We start from the raw sequence: 21,209 nt of genomic DNA, 5'->3' as shown, positions 1-21,209 counted from the left end.
ACCGAAATTTAGGGAAAAATCGACCCTTTCCGGACCTACTCCTTTATAAAAAATGACCATATAATTGATATTCATGTCAAAACCGAAGTGATGATTACTGGGCTGGTGATACCCTCGAGTCAGAAGTGCCATTCAATGACAATAAGGTAGCTCCTAAGTGATGCATTTACTAAACTGAGTGCAAATGACGTCATACATTTTAATAGGATAAAATCGTTAGTTGTTTAAATATTTACAAACGTGAATAATCTACTGAATTCTAATGACATACCTTTTTCATTCTTGACGAAATTTACCAGGTAGTAAATTATCGTCCTGGAATAACTTTTTACTAAAAACAAGCCATTTTCCACATAGTTAACAACGCAAATAGGAACATTATCAGCTTTTTCTCATCTTTGACAGCATTGCTAAACCATATTTGAAGGTCTCGTCCTTCGAAAGATTGGTATGTTTCTCAAATAAGACCTGGCTTGGGTTGATGCTGTTAAATGAGGCAACAGTAGTATACCGCTGTTCAAAACTCATAAATCTATGGACAAAAAAAAATCGGGGTAACAAACTAAAACCGAGTGAAACGCATAAAATATAAGAGGAGAACAACGACACAACACCGAAACGCAAAACACACAGAAACGGACCAAGCATCAGACAAAGCACTACGAGAATAACAAATATAACATGAAAAAAACAAATACATGAATTTGGGATAGACAAGTACCGTGCCACGTCTTATCTCAATATCTCAAAAATAAGAGAAAACACAAACGACTCAACGTTAAAATGCAACACATACATAAATGAACAATAATATAACAATGGTCATCTTCCTGACTTGGTACAGGACACTTTTAAAGGGGAATACATTGAGCGTAAGATATCTGTAATTATACCGAAAATTTAACTCTTTTTACACATTATACAGATTTTTGTCAAGCTTGTAACTTCTGTCGACAGCAAGCTCGACATAGGAAAAGTCATTAGGCGGCGACAGCGTTAACTAACTTCTTAAAAGCTTTTATTTGAGAAAGTGGAAGACCTGGTAGCTTTTTTATGATTTTGAGATTTGGTCTGTTTGTATTATACTGTATGCAATAAGTCAACCGTTTTTGGTGTATGGAATGATCGTAACATGTACATTGTAAACTGTAAGCTGTCATCTGACCTTGACCTAACTTTTATGGATCAGTGGTGACATTTAACTTTTTCAGGTTGTGTCCTCCGTCATACAGTATGCAATAGATCACCTTAATTTGGTATAAGTAAATATTTTATAATGAACATGTCAGTTTCGCCGGTTTTATTTGACCTTGATTTCATGTTCATGGTTAATTGCTCAGTGTTAAGTTGTTTACGTTTTGGTCTGTAATCAATATGTTGATTATATTTTCGAATTGACCTTGACCTCATTTTCATCCATAAGTTTGTATTTTACATGGTTAAGTCTTTTTCGTAAAATCTTAACGCAACATGTCAACTTTATTTAGCCTGTTGAATGATTGTTAGGTGTATTTCTAGTTTGGTTACTATGACCTTGTCCTCCTTTTCATGGTTCATTGCTCTGTGTGAAGTTTTTGTGTTTTGGTCTATAAGCAATAGGTCAACTATATTGAGTGGGCACACATTTTTTTAAATCCAGATCAGCTTTAATAGTTAGATCTACAACATGTATGGCCTTCTCATTTTACTGGGAGGTTTATAGTTTTCGAAATCAGAATGAAGCTATAGAGAAAAAAACATCCGCATAATTTGGTAATTTTTGCGACGTTTTTATTATATTACTGCTGTAAACATGGATTTTTCATTATGAAGTGCAATGATTTACTTATGTTTTGCAATCATACACTTAAGTTTTTCTTCCCTAGACATTTGTAACTATCTATGATGATTTTTCTAGCCCATTTTAAATTTAAAATTAAGTAAAACTTAAAAATAAATATTTGTAAATCCAGCTGTTATGCAATCTCCAATACGCAGATAAAAAATACTCAAATTAATGAAGTTTCATTCTTGAAGATAACAAATCGATACCGGTCGCTTAAGACGTCCGCATATATAGGGTCGAATCAGTTCTAGCTTACACCATTCCGCTGGTCATGTAAAAATGGTGGATTCAACCTGTTTTTATAGCTAGCTAAACATCTCAATTCTATGAAAGTATCGTAAAATTCCATTATATAGGCAACGATATGTGATCAAAACAAACAGACAGAATATGTATAAATGTCAAAAATAGGGGTTCAGCTGTGTTAATATCTTAATCACTATAAAAAGGAACATATACATGTAATATATAATTTGTATTGAAATCATTAAATAGTTAATATGTTTTTTTTAATTGACTATGCGGTATGGGCTTTGCTCATTGTTGAAGACCGTACAATGACTTATATATAGTTCTACAACGAAATTTGTTTTATATGCACACGTATAAAAATTGCGGCTTTTATTCAACCCAATCATAGGTTTGAACGAAGTTTTCAATTTAGACTTGTTTATATGTTTTCGTTTGGGCTTGTATCATATCTTCCCTCCGGTGTATATGATCTGTTCATCCTATATTGACTCTTAGAATTCAAGAGTCTATCTGAAATTGAGGGTAAATTATATGGCCTTCCAAATACCGTTTCGATCCATAACATTACTGAAGAGACATATATTGTCGAAATCTAGATCTGGTGTACAAAAAAATAGTGACACCTTGTGTTTGTGTCATAACATCTTGGCCACAAGTTTATTGTTTTCTGATTATCATTAAATTTATATTAAGATCCATTTTGTTACATTTCGTAATCAATTTTTTTTGGCAGTCGCCAATGGCAGTAAGCAGGGTTTAAAAACTTAAACTGGTCGACCTGTTAGTCAAATGCGTTTTGATTTAAATATTTTTTTTCAAATTTTTTGGTCTTTTGGAAAATGTTGTTTGTGCTATATTTAGACCCTTCTGGATGTACACCATGTCGGAAAATACGCGAAGTACTAACATTACGTTATGGTAACGTTGTTACCATAACGCTATACTGTGTGACGTGATATTATAGGCATTAGCTATCACAACGATTAAACGTATAGAAACACACAACGCATGATTTACTTAGATTATTCAACATTTAATGGTACCGTAACCTTTTGATATATATGGATTCAAAGCTGAAGTCAGTTCGTGCTGGACACAAAGGAGCCGTCACGAAGCTTCTGGTGAAATTCGACGAGTTAAAGTCAAAAACAAACACAGAAGTTGACGAAGTGAAAGCCCTTGATGATGCTGTCACGCAGAAACAGAAAACATTGATTGACCTGAATAACAGACTTTTGGAACAGACATCGGAGGAAAATATGGAGCAGGAAATCACCGACTCAGATGAGTATATGTACGAACTTGATTGCAAAATTAGACAAATTCGGAAATTCATTAAGTCCTTTGAAACAAATATAATTTCGCAAGATACTGTTGGTCCTTCAACGAGCATACTTAACCCTGACGCATATAATTTCACACCCGAAGCTAGAGTTAATATGAACACATGTGCTATAGATTCTATGAACCAGCAGTATTCAATTCACGCCCCTGCAGTGCATACCCGTCCGTCAGAGAATGTCATGTTTCAAGTCCAGTCAGAACCGAGATCTTCAAAATCTAATTACCATAGGCTTCCAAAGTTAGACTTACCCTATTTTAATGGAGATATTATCAAGTGGCAGACATTTTGGGATTGTTTCGAGTCATCGATACACGACAACGACACATTAACGCCAATCCAAAAGTTTAATTATCTGAAAGCCCAGCTGGAGAGAAGCGCCGCGCAAACAGTAGAGGGATTCGCTTTGACAAATGGTAACTACGAAACACAGTCGACCTTCTCAGAGATCGGTTCGGACAGCCTAGCAAACTGATACATGCTTACATGAAAGCACTCATGAATTTACCCGCACCGACAAATGATGCTTTTAGTTTGAGATCTTACGGAGACAGATTAGAATCATACGTACGAGGATTAAAGTCACTTGATCAAACACCAGAGATGTATGGTTCGCTTTTGGTACCAGTAGTTTTGGACAAGTTACCGATTGACATAAGAAAGAATATTGCAAGAGAAAACGGAAGAGATAATTTGATATTAGATAATTTACGCAAATCTATAACTAAAGAGATCGACATACTCGAAGCTGGAGAAGGAGTCACAGATTCAGACAGATTGTACGCTACTGCATTTTTCATGGGTACGCAATCACATTCATACAAGAGCAAATTCACAGACACACATCAGAAGACAAATACACGTACATGTATTTTCTGTTCAGGTGAGCACTATCCGACGGAGTGCTCTGAAGTAACAGACGCAAACGCTAGAAATCAAACCGTAAAACAGAAACAGTTATGCTTTAACTGTTTAGGGTCACACCGAGTGGCCGCATGCAAGTCTACTAAACGATGTAAAAAGTGTAATGGAATGCATCATACTAGCATATGTAGAGGCAAAGAGGTAATTCCGAGGACCCCTTAAGGAGTTATTGCCCTTTATAGTCAATATTGAACAACTTTTCGTCATTTTTGTAACTTGTACAAAAATTTCTTTTCTAAAACTATGGGCCATTTTTAACCAAACTTGGCCACAATCATAACTAGGGTATCTATTAAAAAAGTGTCTAATGACCCAACCTACCAACCAAGATGACCGACATCAGTAAATACAGTAACAGGTGAGCGACACAGGCTCTTGAGAGCCTCTAGTTTTTTCACAAGACGACGGGCGTAGAATGTGATCGTGGCGCAGCTGTTTATTAATAGTTCTTGTAGCAATGTTAAGGTTTTGGATATCTATAATTCCTACATGGTATACAGGTACGACACCGGAGCATACAACACAACAGTCATCAGTAAACAAAGTTGAAACAACAAACGAGACTAGAGTAATGTATTCATCACAACAGAATCACAACATTCTCCTGAAACAGCAATTGCACCAGTTGTATATAACGACCAAGAAGTAGAATGTAACATCTTATTTGACGAGGGAGCACAGTGTTCTTTTATAACTCAGAAACTAGCTGATCAATTAGAAATAAAACCCACAGAAAAAGTAAGCATTCAACTGTCTGCGTTCGGAGATTTATCTCAGAAAGTTCGTAACTTAGACACTGCAACAATACAACTACAGACCGACACAGGAGAAAAGGTGCATATTAATACACTCATTGTTCCAGAAATTGCCGTCCCAATAAAGAACAATATTTCCCTGACTACAAGCAGCTTGCCACACTTAAGAGAACTTAAACTTGCACAGTCTATGCAAAGTACAGAACGTTTCGTAATTGACTTTCTCATAGGCGCCGACCACTATTGGGACATTCTCGAGGACAAAGTAATTAGAGGAAACGAACCCACCGCTGTTCAGTCAAAGATCGGATATCTATTATCGGGACCGATCAATAGAAACATCAACCAGCCATCAACAGTTCTTGTAAACGTCATCGCACACAAGAACACAACTATTGATAAGGAGAAAGGCAATTCCACAGAAAGGTTGTCTCAGAAACATAACCATCAAGATGATGTACCTTCAGGTATGATCGTTACCAAAAGAAGACCCTTTGAGGAAAACATCCAAGGAAGTGACTATCTACCAAGACCGCCCGAACGAACACACCCTCAACTGGTGGAGTCAAGAAGCCACATAGATACAGGACATAAACTTATAATGAAAGAAATTTACAGCTCAGCCTGAAATTACCGTGTGTGCTAGAAGGAACATCCATGAATTGACTAAAAGATAAACTGTAATTGTGTTCAGTCAAGGTTAAGGAACTAGATTATTTTATTTGAGATGGATATTAATTTTAAATTATTTATCTGTATTGTGAATTTTACATTTTGTATAATTGTCGTTACATATTTCACTTTTGTCGGCCCCCAGAATTTCGGAAAATACGCGAAGTACTAACATTACGTTATGGTAACGTTGTTACCATAACGCTATACTGTGTGACGTGATAGTATAGGCATTACCTATCACAACGATTAAACGTATAGAAAACACAACGCATGATTTACTTAGATTATTCAACACACCACTAGTTCATGGTCCCATTGCTTTCTATGTTAAATTCCTCCATTTCAAGCAGGCACACCTCTTTCATTTTAAGTTCAAATAAAGTGGCAATCATTGCATGTCAAAGCAACACTTTATGGTATTTTGTACTGAAAAAAATCAACATACCTTTAATTGCATATAAGAAAGAACTGGTTCCCGTAACTTGGATGTACCAAAACAGGTACTTCAGATCTGACAAACAGACTAAATGTACCCTCTGTTTAAAATTTGGTGCAGTTTTTTTTATATTCAAAATTTAAGTGTTTTACAATATCACCAGTCCTTCAGCTTTCATTTGATGCCAAAAATATCTAAATATTCTATATATTTTGAAAGTTACACTCATGCGTAGGAACTATTTTGTGTTAAATATGTACTACTTTCTGGTATGGGCTTTCTCTGGCCGAGCCCGAATTAGTGGTGTTACACCTTCTACAACGATTTTTGTAAATGCACACGTATAAAAAAAGCGGTTTTTATCCAATGCAATCATAGGTTTGAACGTAGTTTTCAATTTAGACTAGATTATATTTTTTTCGTTTTGGCTTGTATCATAGTTTCCCTCCGGTTTATATGATCAGTTCATCCTATATTGACTCTTTAAATTCAAGTGTCTATCTGAAATTGAGGATAAATTACTTGGCCTTCCAAATATATACCGTTTCGATCCCTAACATCACTGGAGTGACATATATTGTCGAAATATAGATCTGGTGTACAAACGAGTATTGACACCTTGTGTTTGTGTCATAACATCTTGGCCACAAGTTTATTGTTTTCTTATTATCATTAAATTTATATTAAGATCCATTTTGTTACATCTCGTGATCATTTTTTTACAGGTATAATTGTAAAAGTAATTACCAGTACAGGTTTTGATGGGAAAAAGATAATAACTTGTCCAACTCGCTATCTTTTAGTTTTATTTCTTTATTTTTAAGTAAACAATAAATAACTTCAGCAAACATGACACTTTGGGCATATTGTGTTGAACAACCAGGTGCCACTAAAATACGGACTACTGGTGCAAAGTGACTTTTGATTTATTATTATTTTTCAATAGAGGGAAATATTCAATTGTTCTCTGTTATTTACTTGTTTTTTTGTGTGTGTTTCTTTTTTTATGAAATTACACAATTCTTAATCATTTAGATCAGTGTCAGTTGTTCTACTGTGTTCATGTAATCATCATACTCTTTAAGTCAGCGTTCTATATTTTCACGATCACGTTGAGGTGCAAGTGGTTTATCATACATAAATTAAAGTTATAGCCAAAGAATAAATTTCCTTCAATTAACACCATAAAGGATAGGTGGAGCTGCAAAAAGTAAAAAACAATGTCAGCGAGTTGGTAGGCCACTTCTGTCTTTTACGAGCGCAGTCCACTGAATTTGGTACAGTGATCCTGATAGTATATGATTGAAAACATCTAATCTTGCAACTAGAGCTGAATTGGGGAGACTTCCTATAGAATTTAATATTAAAACACAAAAATCTTTATTATATTTAAAGAGGTTTGAATGCTGTAAATTAAATCCTCCTTTTAAAGAAGCTTACATGCTTAGTAAAAACTTAGACTCGGAAGGAGTATACTCCTGGTTTATCTATGTTAAAAATATTTTAAGTGAACTGAATTTAGATATAGCACAAATTCAACAAAATACTAGTTCAGACAAAAAAATAAATAAGTCATTTAAAGTTTATATAAAAACAAGCTCTAAAAACTTCTTTGACAATTTGATACAGGATAAGATATAAAACATAGATGAAAAAAGTAAACTTTATTTATATAAGAATCTTAAACAAAATTTATGTTTTGAACACTATTTAAGAACATCAAACTTTATTATAGAAAATTAATAACAAAACTAAGAATAAGTGACCATAATTTAGATATAGAAAAAGGCAGACATACTAATATTCCTAGAGTGTAGAGATTATGCCTTAAATGTAAAACATTAAAAACGAAAAACATTTTATATTAGATTGTAAATTAAATACGGAACTAAGAAGTATTTTTTTTTAACAACTTGGATTTTATTTTTTCTGTTTAAGATTTATCTGATGAAGAAAAGTTGATTTCCATACTCAATCCATCAACATCATCACAAGTAAATACATTGGGGTCCTACATCAAAAGGTCATTAGAACTGAGGACAGGGGACACTGGAATAGTTACTGTAAATGGATGATTGTGTTTATATATACATATATATGTGAAATATAGTTATATTGTTTATTATTTTATATGTCACAAACTTAATGTTTAAAGTTTATATGGCAATACATATTTGATAATCAACTTTGTCTACCTGACAGTAATATCTTTGAATTTTATTTGACTACGACCTTTTTCAAAATATTCACACATATGAGTGAAAATCTGGATAATTTTTCTGCTTATACATTTGTTATATTGGCAATTTGTGGTTTTTAACTCCTTATAATTATTTATTTGTATTCCTCCAGAGTGTGCTGTTCTAATCACAGGGTATAGTTTGTCAACTTTACAATGATAAATTATTTTGTCTCCTTTGAAAATGAGTTTATGAATGTAATTCCTGCTACATGTATATTCAATTCATCATGCCATCTTAAGAATTTTTTTCAAGTGCTATCTTTTTTTAACTAAACTACAATCTGTCGATATCTGCAACTTGTCATTGCACAAGGTCATGTTTTACTCTGGCTGTTTATGCGGTATGGGCTTTGCTCATTGTTGAAGGCCGTACAGTGACCTATAGTTGTTAATGGCTGTGTCATTTTGGTCTCTTGTGGACAGTTGTCTCATTGGCAATCATACCACATCTTCTTTTTTATATTGGTTTCCTTTACATAACTTAAAGTATCTCTTTATCTTTCACTAGTGAATACTGAATAATTAGAAGATTTTATTTGATATTTTCCATTTTTTTAACAAGCAATAACATGTACAAAATAATAACATGTACACGACATATATTATTTTTTTGGAGATCTTTCGATTTTGCCTGTTGCTTGGATAGTTTTTGTCAATTTTAAAAATCATAATTTCCTGCAATTTTGAGGAAGAATATACGTCAATTTCTGTCATAGGTTATTTTGTTAGTTCTTTTTAGGCTAGCAGATTATTTTCCAAAATCTTTAGAAAGACCCCTCCCCCCCCCCCCTCCCCCTCATTCGAAATTTGATTTGAATTATTTTACCTTGTTTAAACGTTTTTTTGTTTCACTTGATCATAATTCTAAACTTATGACACCTATCAAATGGAACTGTCATTGATATTTACTTACTTCTGTAATAAAGGCGAATTTTGCCAAATCTAACGAATTTGACAGTGGTGGTAATGACACCTTCTTTACTCGAACTTATTTTTATTTATCTTAATAATTTCGTTTATATCCGTAATTTTTTCCTTTAATTGTAGCATAATATCTTTTTTTCTTTTTTTTTATTCTATAGTTTCGTCCAATCAGAATAAAGATTTGTGACATCATGCTTGCCGTTGTTGTAGTGAAGTGTCCTTTTTAAATGTGTCACAAACTGAAATGTATACTGACTTTGGTCTGTAGCAAACGGGACAATACTTCACAAGAGACCAAAATGACACAGAAATTAATACACCTAACGGCCTTCAACAATGAGCAAAAACCATACCGCATACTAGTCAGCTAAAAAAAACCACCGAAATGACAATTGTAATACCATTCAAACGAGAAATCTTATTTTCACTGACTCTTATTAACGAACAAAACAATGAACGACAACAAATATGTTACACGGCAACAAACGACAACCACGGATTTACAGGCTCCTCACTTTGTATGTTACAGTGTTAAACGTCAATGCACTCATTCTTGTTCTTGTTGCATTTTATCAATCTTATAAAAAATATGTATCTGATGAGGTCATGGTGTCTAAACTTCATATATAATTGAGAATGGAAATGAGGAATGTGTCAAAAAAACAATAACCCAACCAAAGAGCAAAAAACTGACAAAGGCCACCAATGGGTCTTCAATACAGCGAGCACTCGGAGTCGTGCTTCAGCTGACCCCTAAACAAAAAAATAGTTATAGTCCTGTGATGATGGACGTCATACTAAACTCCGAATATCTAAATGAACTAATTTTAAAAAGCATACAAGACTAGCAAAGGCCAGAGGCTGCTGACTTTGGGCAGGCATAAAAATGGGGCGGGGTTATAGATTTATTTTATATTACCCTCCCCCTACATTATATGTTATTTAGGTCTAAGACAGGGTATATATTGTGACATTCCCGGCTTAGAGTTTATATCCCATAAGCCGATCGTTTCTTACCACAGTGTAAATCGCACGTTTAAAATGGTAGGCCTTGGGTTCAGGGGACAAATCTTTCAATCAGAGATGGTTTGTAAAAGTAAAGTTTTATCAATTTATTTTTAGCATTTGCCTGAACCAGATTGAAAGTAATCTATGTAACAAAGAAGCTTAGTTTATATTAATGAAAATGGTTGACACAAACATACTGATGATTTTGAGAGTTATTTCACTTCAAGTAGGTCTACCTCCTTAAAGGCGGAAATGTTATGCATGATAAAGATGCATAAGCTTGTGGTCATGCTGGGGCCTTTTACAACACACTTTATTAATTAGTAGGCCCTACTGTAATGGATGTTGCTCCTTGTTGAATACCGTACGGTTACCTATAATTGCAGATATTTATACGATAATTGATTTCTAGTGGAGAGTTATCTCATTGGCATTCATTTCACATCGTATTTCTATTTTGAGCGTACGTTAATTACAATCTTTTAATACGTTAAATCCGTAACAACCGTATACTATAAGTTCTGTTCGTTCATTTCCGTAGAAATTGGTATTTTCTGCTTCTGCTGTTCAGTGGCCGCCATCATTTCTGATTATTCTGTCACTTTTGGTTGCGCATACGCTGATTTACAAGAAATTTTTAGCATTTCTTAACCCCCTGAAGTAATCCAGGACACCCTTGAGACAAAACCCATTGACAAAACTACAAGTTTTTAATATTAATTTATTTTAAAAATAGTCAAATTATGCTTAATTTGAGAAAATTTGTTCAATATATATATGTAATTGGTAAGTATTACTGAAGCTTTGTCATACTGTTCATTTATTTTACATCTCTTTTTCTCTGGGAATCACATGATTTGGCAATGGCACACAGATCTGTGAAAAGAAAAAAAAATACAATTAACAGATACAAAACTGAGTTAATGTTGAAATACAGAATAGTACAGCATGTAGTTTCTTTAATAAGGGGAAATGTACATATCTACACAGTGGTGGACTTAGAGAGGGAATAATGAAACTTTACTCCCCCCACTTCCTCCAAATATTTTTGGATGGACAAATCTATTAACATTTATTAATATTTGATATGTTGTTTCATGCATTTCATTGTCAAACGGGTCCTTTTTTTTTTGCATTAATTTGTTCGTTATTGAGTAATATATACTATAACTGCCAATATCTTTATAATTGACATATGTGGTAATTTTTAGGGCGTTATATATCTTGCTATTCGGTGTGAGTTAAGGCTCCGTATTCAAGGCCGTACGTTTACTTTTACTAATAATGCCTTGGATGGAGAGCTGTGTCATTGGCATTCATTCCACATCTTCGTACATCTATATGGATTCATCAGAAACATTCTTTGAGTCAATCACTCATCGTGAGACCCCATATATAATCCAAAACTTTCTAGTGTTCCGGGTATGCTGGTTAAGTTTTAAAAGATACAGAGGGACATTCAAATTCATAGATTAAACATAAACTGACAAGGTCATGGTTATACATGAAAAAAAAACCAAACAAACGATAGTACACACAACACAACATATACAAATGAACACTAAACGACACAAACCCCACTCAAAACTGATTTTCGAAAGGGTAAGCAGCTCCTGCTTCACATGTGGTACCCGTTGTGGTGATCATGTTATTACAAACCCGGATAAAAGTATTACATGTTTTGTACCTTACTCAAACTATAGCATAGTTGTTAAATACTATTAAAATCTAACCAATCATATTATTTGTCTTTGCTTCTAATCTTTAACGTCTATATTTTTAAAAACTAAATTCTTAAATGGAATCTGATTGCCACAAAATTAGAATCTTGTGCTCACCTTATTTAAAATAAGAAGAAAAAGGATTGTTAATTACTAGTGTTTAGATTATCCAGGAAGACATGAGTAAAAGGGGACACTGACGTTACATCACTACAAAAGCAACCTGATGAAAAATGTAGCTAGAACTCACAAAGAAAGCAATACAGTCTTCCAAAAAAAAATTTGTAAAGAAGCATACATGTTCATAGTTGTTTCATGCAATTAAACAAAAGTTAGTTTTTACTGATATCCAAATCAAGTCTCCAATATCGCAAAGCTTCCAGATAAAGTAAACAGACGGACATGTACTACGTACTGACTTTGGTGATCACTTCGGTACAGTACCGACATTGGTGATATGTCTTGTACAGTGCCGACATTGGTGATATATCCTGTACAGTACAGCATTAGTGATAACTCCTGCACAGTTATGAAATTGGTGATATCTCCTGTACAGTACAACATTGGTGATAACTCCTGTACAATACCGACATTGGTGATATCTCCCGTACAGTACTGACATTGATGGTATTTCTTGAACAGTACTGACATTAGTGATATCTTATGTACAGTACTGACATTGGTGATATGTCCTGTACAGTACTGATATTGGTGATATCTCCTGTATAGTACCGGTATTGGTGATATCTCATGTACAATAACGACAGAGCTGATATATCATGTGGTATATCTTGTATAGTACCACCATTGGTGATAACTCCTGTACAATACCGACATTGGTGATATCTCTTGAACAGTACTGACATTAGTGATATATCATGTATAGTACTGACATTGGTGATATATCTTTTACAGTACTGACATCGGTGATATCTATTCTACAGTACTGACATTGGTGACCTCCCCTTGTACAGTACTCACATTGGTTATATCTCCTGTACATTACGGCATTTGTGATATCTGCGGTGCAGTTCCGACATTGATGATATATCCTGTACAGTACCGACATTGGTGATATCTCTTGTACAATACCGACATTGGTGATATCTCCTGTACAGTATTGACATTGATGATACCTCCTGTACAGTACCGACATTGATGATATCTCCTGTACAGTACCGGCATTGGTGATATCTCTTGTACAATATCAACATTGGTGATATCTCCTGTACAGTATAAACATTGATGATACCTCCTGTACAGTACCGACATTGATGATATCTCCTGTACAGTATTGACATTGGTTATACCTCCTGTACAGTACCGACATTGATGTTATCTCCAGTGCAGTACAATATTGGTGATATCTCTCGTACACGTACAGTACTGACATTGATGGTATTTCTTGAACATTACTGGCATTAGTGATATCTTATGTACAGTACTGAAATTGATGATATGTCCTGTACAGTACTGATATTTGTGATATCTCCTGTATAGTACCGGTATTGGTGATGTCTCCTGTACAATAACGACAGAGCTGATATATCCTGTGGTATATCTTGTATAGTACCGCCATTGGTGATAACTCCTGTACAATACCGACATTGGTGATATCTCTTGAACAGTACTGACATTAGTCATATCTTATATATAGTACTGACATTGGTGATATATCTTTTACAGTACTGACATTGGTGATATCTCTTCTACAGTACTGACATTGGTAATCTCCCCTTGTACAGTACTCACATTGGTTATATCTCCTTTACATTACGGCATTTGTGATATCTGCGGTGCAGTTCCGACATTGATGATATCTCCTGTACAGAACCGACATTGGTGATATCTCTTGTACAATACCTACATTGGTGATATCTCCTGTTCAGTATTGACATTGATGATACCTACTGTACAGTACCGACATTGATGATATCTCATGTACAGAACCGACATTTGTGATATCTCCAGTACAGTACCGACCTTGGTGACATCTCGTGTAAAGTACCGACATTGGTTATATCTATGGTACAATACTGAAATTGGTGATGTATATTGTTAAGTACAGCAACTGGTGATATCTCTTGTACAAAACGACATTGGTGATATATCTTGTACAGAACGACATTGTTGATATCTCCTGAACAGTACAGCAATTGATGATATATCCTGTACAGTACAGCCATTGGTGGTATATCTTGTACAGAACGACATTGGTGATATATCTTGTACAGAACGACATTGGTGATAACTCTTGTACAGAACGAATTAAGGTGGCTATTTGAAGTTTCTTTCAGAAGTGCTGTATTTTTGTTATTTTATTCTTTACAGAAAATGAATCAAATTGGTCAAAACAAAATTGGAGTTCACGGACCATTTAAGCTCAAAGTTTTACTTATAAACAGGTATGTAAAAGGGACCATTTTTCAATGAAATGATAGGGAAGAAAAAGGTATTGACATATATTTATCAGATTAAAAAAAAAAACGTTCTGAGCCACTTGGTCCAAAACTTTAATATAAAAAGCTGAAATATAGCTTCAAAGGATAAGCAAATAAAAAACGTATGTCACCGATAAGGAAAAAAAATATGTTGCCTTTAAATCAAAATTTTGGCTGGAAAATGTGTGAAATGTCATTTTGATACTTTAACAAATACGGATAATAATGAAATATTCTATTAGTCACATAACTACAATGATTTAACGTTTCTAATCAATCAAAATATTAAAAAAAATATATTGCATTTACGACAAATACTTTTGTAGTTCATGCGTGAAATTATGCGCAGTCAAATAGTCCCGAACCAACTAATGATATCTATATGTAACAGGAGATATCACCAATGTCAGTACTGTACTTTCCCCGATACGGTACTGACATTGGTGATATCTCATGTACAGTACCGATATTAGGATATATATCTTGAATAGTACTGACATTGGTGATATCTCTTGTACACTACTGACATTGATGATATATCTTGTACAGTACCGACATTGGTGAAATCTCCTGTACAGTACCGGCATTGGTCATATCTCATAATACTGTATATGCTATTAGTTATACCATTAATACTTACAGTTACTTCCTTTGATATCATGCTTTCTCTCAAAATCAAAACTTCTACCATACATCATAAACATTTTCTCAAGAGTTTTTGTTTGTCTCGGTGTTAATACCTGTAAATATTTACATAGATTTATGTTTCATTGTAGTACATTATTTTGATTAACTTACAGGAATCTAGCATCATTTAAAAGTTAACATTCATATCAATAGCCTCCGGGTGCGGGAATTTCTCGCTACATGGAAGACCTGTTGGTGACCTGCTGCTGTTGTTTTTTTCTCTGGTCGGGTTGTTGTCTCTTTGACACATTCCCCATTTCCATTCGCAATTGTATATACTAGTAGTTTTTTTTTAATAAGTCTATATACCTTAATTTTAAAGGTTTAACACTGAAGATTTGTATTATCATCTATATCGCTATTATATATATCATCTGATGACCTAACCAAATGCCTGTGGTTAAAACATTATAACTATTCGCGCGGAACGATTTAAACTGTTTAATCACACAAGTATTTTATCATTTCTAATGATTTATCTTTATCAACCTCGTGCAATTTGTTTAAACAACTGAATGTCAGAGTCCCAATATAAAACTTTAGTTAAAATATATCTGAACTATTCATATTAAATAAATGATTGACTGTTGGTTGCTTCACGTCCATTTGCAAATATTTCAGTCATATAATGGAGAACAAATAAACAAAACATATAGTAGTAGGTAGGCCATTAACAGAGGCATCAGAGATGAAGGTCGTGGTAATTAAGAGTAACACTGGAAAAGGAACGTATTTTGGATCAGGACTGATATTTTTCATTGCAACAGGCCACATACGGACTCCTAATAAAGTTGTTGACTGTGTTATTATCATGCAAAGAGATTGACACTCTTTTTACACTTTTCTTTTTAGACCGGACGTGGCTGCGTACTTGTATATCACGAACAGCAAAGACGGGACCCCTTCTTTGAAAGCAGTTTTACAACAGGTCGAAAGAAGACAAAAGTGACCGTATTTTTATTTTTATGTCTCTTAAGAGATATTCATGTTTAACGTGGCTTTGTAGTTATACGCTATATATCATTTTACATGACGTATTATGTGTATAGCGTGTATCATTATACATGACGTATTATGTGTATAGCGTATATCATTATACATGACATATTATGTGTATCCCTGTATCTAGCATCAAAACTAAAAAAAAAACTAAAAAAAACTTTCACTGCACATTTCAGATTGAAATAAACCATAAGAAAACAAACAAACGCACAAGGACATCGGTTTCTTAACACACTAGTCACTTAAACAGATTTTAAGCTAAACAAAAACAAAAATGTCCATAGTACACGGATGCCCATCTCGCACTATCATTTTCAATATTCATCGGACCGTGAAACTGGGATAAAAATCTAATTTGACAATAAAATTAGAAAGATCATATCAGTGGGAACATGTGTACCTAGTTATCAAAAACTACCTTGACCAAAAACTGATGTATTATGTGTATAGCGTATATCATTATACATGACGTATTATGTGTATAGCGTATATCATTATACATGACGTATTATGTGTATCCCTGTATCTAGCATCAAAACTAAAAAAAAACTAAACAAAACTTTCACTGCACATTTCAGATTGAAATAAACCATAAGAAAACAAACAAACGCACAATGACATCGGTTTCTTTACACACTAGTAACTTAAACAGATTTTAAGCTAAACAAAAACAAAAATGTCCATAGTACACGGATGCCCATCTCGCACTATCATTTTCAATATTCAGTGGACCGTGAAACTGGGATAAAAATCTAATTTGACAAAAAAAATAGAAAGATCATATCAGTGGGATTATGTGTACCTAGTTATCAAAACTACCTTGACCAAAAACTGACGTATTATGTGTATAGCGTATATCATTATACATGACGTATTATGTGTATAGCGTATATCATTATACATGACGTATTATGTGTATAGCGTATATCATTATACATGACGTATTATGTGTATAGCGTATATCATTATACATGACGTATTATGTGTATAGCGTATATCATTATACATGACGTATTATGTGTATCCCTGTATCTAGCATCAAAACTAAAAAAAAAACTAAAAAACCCTTTCTCTGCACATTTCAGATTGAAATAAACCATAAGAAAACAAACAAACGCACAAGGACATCGGTTTCTTAACACACTGGTCACTTAAACAGATTTTAAGCTAAACAAAAACTTCCATAGTACACGGATGCCCATCTCGCACTATCATTTTCAATATTCAGTGGACCGTGAAACTGGGATAAAAATCTAATTTGACAATAAAATTAGAAAGATCATATCAGTGGGAACATGTGTACCTAGTTATCAAAATTTACCTTGACCAAAAACTTTAACCTGAAGCGGGACAGACGGACGAACGGACGAACAGACGAACGAACGAACGAACTAACAGACGAAAGACCGGTAAAGCAGACGAGCGAACGAACGAACGAACAGACGAACGAACGGACGGACGCACAGACCAGAAAACATAATGCCCTTCTACTATCGCAGGTGGGGCAGAACAATGTATATTCTGGACAAATATGCATATATATATATATATATATAGTGAGCGGATTCTATTAGTAATAGATATTCTGCATCCTATCTAAAGAAGAGATTGTATGATTCTAAACATGACAATGAATAAATTGTGGTACAAATGTAACAAAGACAATAAATCATAAGGTGAAAATTTTGCTCCAGCAAAAAATTGGTAAAAACTTTTCCGCAGTTTGAAACTGCCGTTTTGGAGTTTTTGTTATTAAGATTTCAGTTGCTATTATTATCAGTCTATGTACCTAAATTATTGCGGTTTAACACTGAAGATTTGTATTATCATCTATATCGTTATTATATTATCTGACGACCTAACCAAAGGCCTGTGGTGAAAAGATTATAACACGTCACGCAGAACGTTGAATATCAGAGTTCCAATCTAATTATAAAAAAAGAAGATGTGATATATTAGCCAATGAGACAACTCTCCGCAAGGGACAAAATAACACAGACATAACTATAGGTCACCGCACGGCCGTTAGTTATAAGATATCTGAACTATTCATTTTGAATAAATGATTGACTGTTGGTTGTTTCACGTCCATTGGCAAATATATCAGTCATATAATGGAGAACAAATACACAAAACATACAGTAGATAGGCCATTAACAGAAGCTTTATGGATGAAGGTCGTGATTATTAAGAGTAACATTGGAAAAGGAGAGTATCTTGGATCAGAACTGATATTTTTCATTGCAATAGGCCACGTACGGACTCCCAATAAAGTTGCTGACTGCGTTCTTAACATGTAAACAGCGTTTCACGAATTGATAAATTATTAAGAAACTAAGGTTTCAACTCCCTCAGGCAAAGTTGGCTTTAGATGAATTTGGCTATTATTTTTGGTATTTTTTGACATACAGCTCTTCAACGGTTTCGGTACTTATACATCTTCGGATTTCAAATGTTTGGCTTTGAGCGTTCCTGATGAAGGTAAATCCAGAAAAGCGCTTCGGACGCAAGAAATTAATAACGTGTTGTTTTTAATATTTTACATCACTGGGTCGATACCTCTGCTGGTGGACTATCAGTCCTCGAGGGTATCATCAGCTCGGTAGTCAGTATTTCGGTATTGACATGATTTAACAAACTTTACTAAAATTGTCCGTTTATGAATTTATAAATTATTATGAAACTAAGGTTTCAACTCCCTCAGGCAAAGTTGGCTTTAGATGAATTTGGCTATTATTTTTGGTATTTTTTGACATACAGCTCTTCAACGGTTTCGGTACTTATACATCTTCGGATTTCAAATGTTTGGCTTTGAGCGTTCCTGATGAAGGTAAATCCAGAAAAGCGCTTCGGACGCAAGAAATTAATAACGTGTTGTTTTTAATATTTCACTCTTTTCACACGTCTCTATTCTGACCGGACGTGTCTGCGTACTTGTACATCCCAAACAACGAAGACGGAACCCCGCCGCCAAGTTCTTTGACAACGGTCGAAAGAAGACACAATATTCATATTGAACGTGGCTTTGTAGTTATGCACTATATATCATTTTACTTGACACATAATGTTGATAGTACTAATCTAGTTGATGTTTTCTACAGTAGCTAATATTTACGCCTTTTATATAAAAAAAAAAACAACATTTCAACTGCCCATTTGAGATTGAAATGACCCTTTAGAATCATACAAGCACATACGAACAATCTTCATCATAACGGTAAAAATTACGGAATATTTTGTATTTGTTTAGAATCCAATATCTAAGTAATTGGAGTCGTTCACACATTGCTGCGATTGAAACTGACATGATTATTTCATTGGTTAATGTTTTGTACGAAAACGTTTAACCCGGGATTGATCTTATGAATGCAAATGCTTTCTTGATTTCATTGTTATAGAGAACATATCCTCCAAACCAAAATGGATATGTTGTAGATGGATAAAAAAAATAAGATAGAAGTTTATGCCTCAATGAACTTGATAGGAAATGTCGAAAGCTTTACCTTTTTCTTAGTATGGGCTGAATGTATTCTTTTCGTATAACAAATTAGATGAGCCTACCCTAAAAATATCATAGATAATTTTATCTTCAGCTGAAGTGGCCATGGGCATTGATAATTTAATTTTTCGCTAAAATGGGTAAAAAAAATCTTGCGCTAAAATGGGTAATACTTTGGCACTAAAACGTTCGACTTGTTCCGCTAAAATGTTCACTTCCGGATCAGCTGATAGTTCAAAAAAGGGTTTTATTGAAGAGTTCCAAATGTTGAAGTTGAAATCATCCCTTCGTAAATTTTACGGACGCCGTCACGAGTTGGTTGACCGTTATGGGATAACCGTTTCACAGAGTGATATCGGATATGTTCCTTATGTCGTAACTTCAATACCCTTCCCTTTTCACGAATGTGTCCTACCGAATAAGACTTATAACCGGATTTGTAATGTCATAAGCAGCACGACGGGTGCCGCATTTGGAACAGGATCTGATTCCCCATACGGAGCACCTGAGATCACCCCCAGTTTTTGGTGGGGTTCGTGTTGCTTAGTCTTTAGTTTTCTATGTTGTGTCTTCTGTACTATAATTTGTCTGTTTGTCTTTTTTTATTTTTAGCCATGGCGTTGTCAGTTTATTTTCAATCTATGAGTCTGACGCTCTGGTATTTTAAAGAAATAAAAGGTAGACACGACCAACAAGAAATCTATAATTATTTGAAATTAGAATGAGGAAATATTTTAGCAATGCAATTTGCAGCACATTATTTAACACTCTTTCCATCTTGATTATTTATGTTTCTTCTTATTAATAAAAGTTTATTAGATATTTGATATAATAAACATGTATCACTAAATTTATTAAAACTGATATTTATTGTAATTATATATTACGTGATACCCATACAGAATAACTTTAAAGAGAAATCCATTGTTGTTCTTCTTGTGATTGATTGTTATAAGCTATATCTTCATTATTGTAGTAATTAAATCTAAAATACAGCTTGTGACATAAAAAATAGAAATAACATAAAATATAAAGTACACCTCATTAAACAAACAAAACTGTAAGGTTGGAAAATTGAAAGAAACATAGAAAAACGAAACGTGAAATAAAAATGAAAATTAACTGTTAACATTACCTGTAAGTAACAAATTATAACTTTCAGATAACTACATTATAAGCTGAAAAAATGATTGATTAATTTGTAAAGTTATTATTCAATGAACATGTACAATATTATTCTTAATCTTACCGGGTTTTGTTTTCTTCCTTATTTCCTCGGAGCCGCGTCCACAACAGAAGCGAGCATGGACAAAACAAACACGACACATGCAAGTTTCAACAAAACACCCATCATTTACAAAATTATCTTCTTCTCTGTCTAAATATATATTTACTTCTTTTGTTACTCACGTTAACTAGTTTAATTTGAAAAACCATTCATGCATGTGTCATTAAGTCTGACCAAATCAGCCCACA

General features: G+C 33.9%; 1 protein-coding gene and 1 long non-coding RNA gene across 2 annotated transcripts; one reads left to right on the top strand and one right to left on the bottom strand.

The window, feature by feature from the left end:
* The first annotated feature begins 3,138 nt into the window (after window positions 1–3,138).
* LOC134689901 (uncharacterized) lies at window positions 3,139–3,894 on the top strand. The gene has a single exon (XM_063549868.1). The coding sequence runs from the start codon at window positions 3,139–3,141 to the stop codon at window positions 3,892–3,894; it is 756 nt and encodes a 251-aa protein (XP_063405938.1).
* A 7,241-nt stretch (window positions 3,895–11,135) lies between these two features.
* LOC134689627 (uncharacterized) lies at window positions 11,136–21,209 on the bottom strand. Its single transcript, XR_010101880.1, has 3 exons — window positions 20,983–21,209; window positions 15,186–15,285; window positions 11,136–11,259 (listed from the first exon to the last, which is right to left on the bottom strand). It is a non-coding gene; the product is annotated as an uncharacterized LOC134689627 (long non-coding RNA).

The sequence above is a fragment of the Mytilus trossulus genome, chromosome 11 (assembly GCF_036588685.1).
Source record: "Mytilus trossulus isolate FHL-02 chromosome 11, PNRI_Mtr1.1.1.hap1, whole genome shotgun sequence".
NCBI classification, from domain to species: domain Eukaryota; kingdom Metazoa; phylum Mollusca; class Bivalvia; order Mytilida; family Mytilidae; genus Mytilus; species Mytilus trossulus.
The sequence above is the reverse complement of the archived record's forward strand: the minus strand, read 5'-3'. Positions and strand labels throughout refer to the sequence as shown.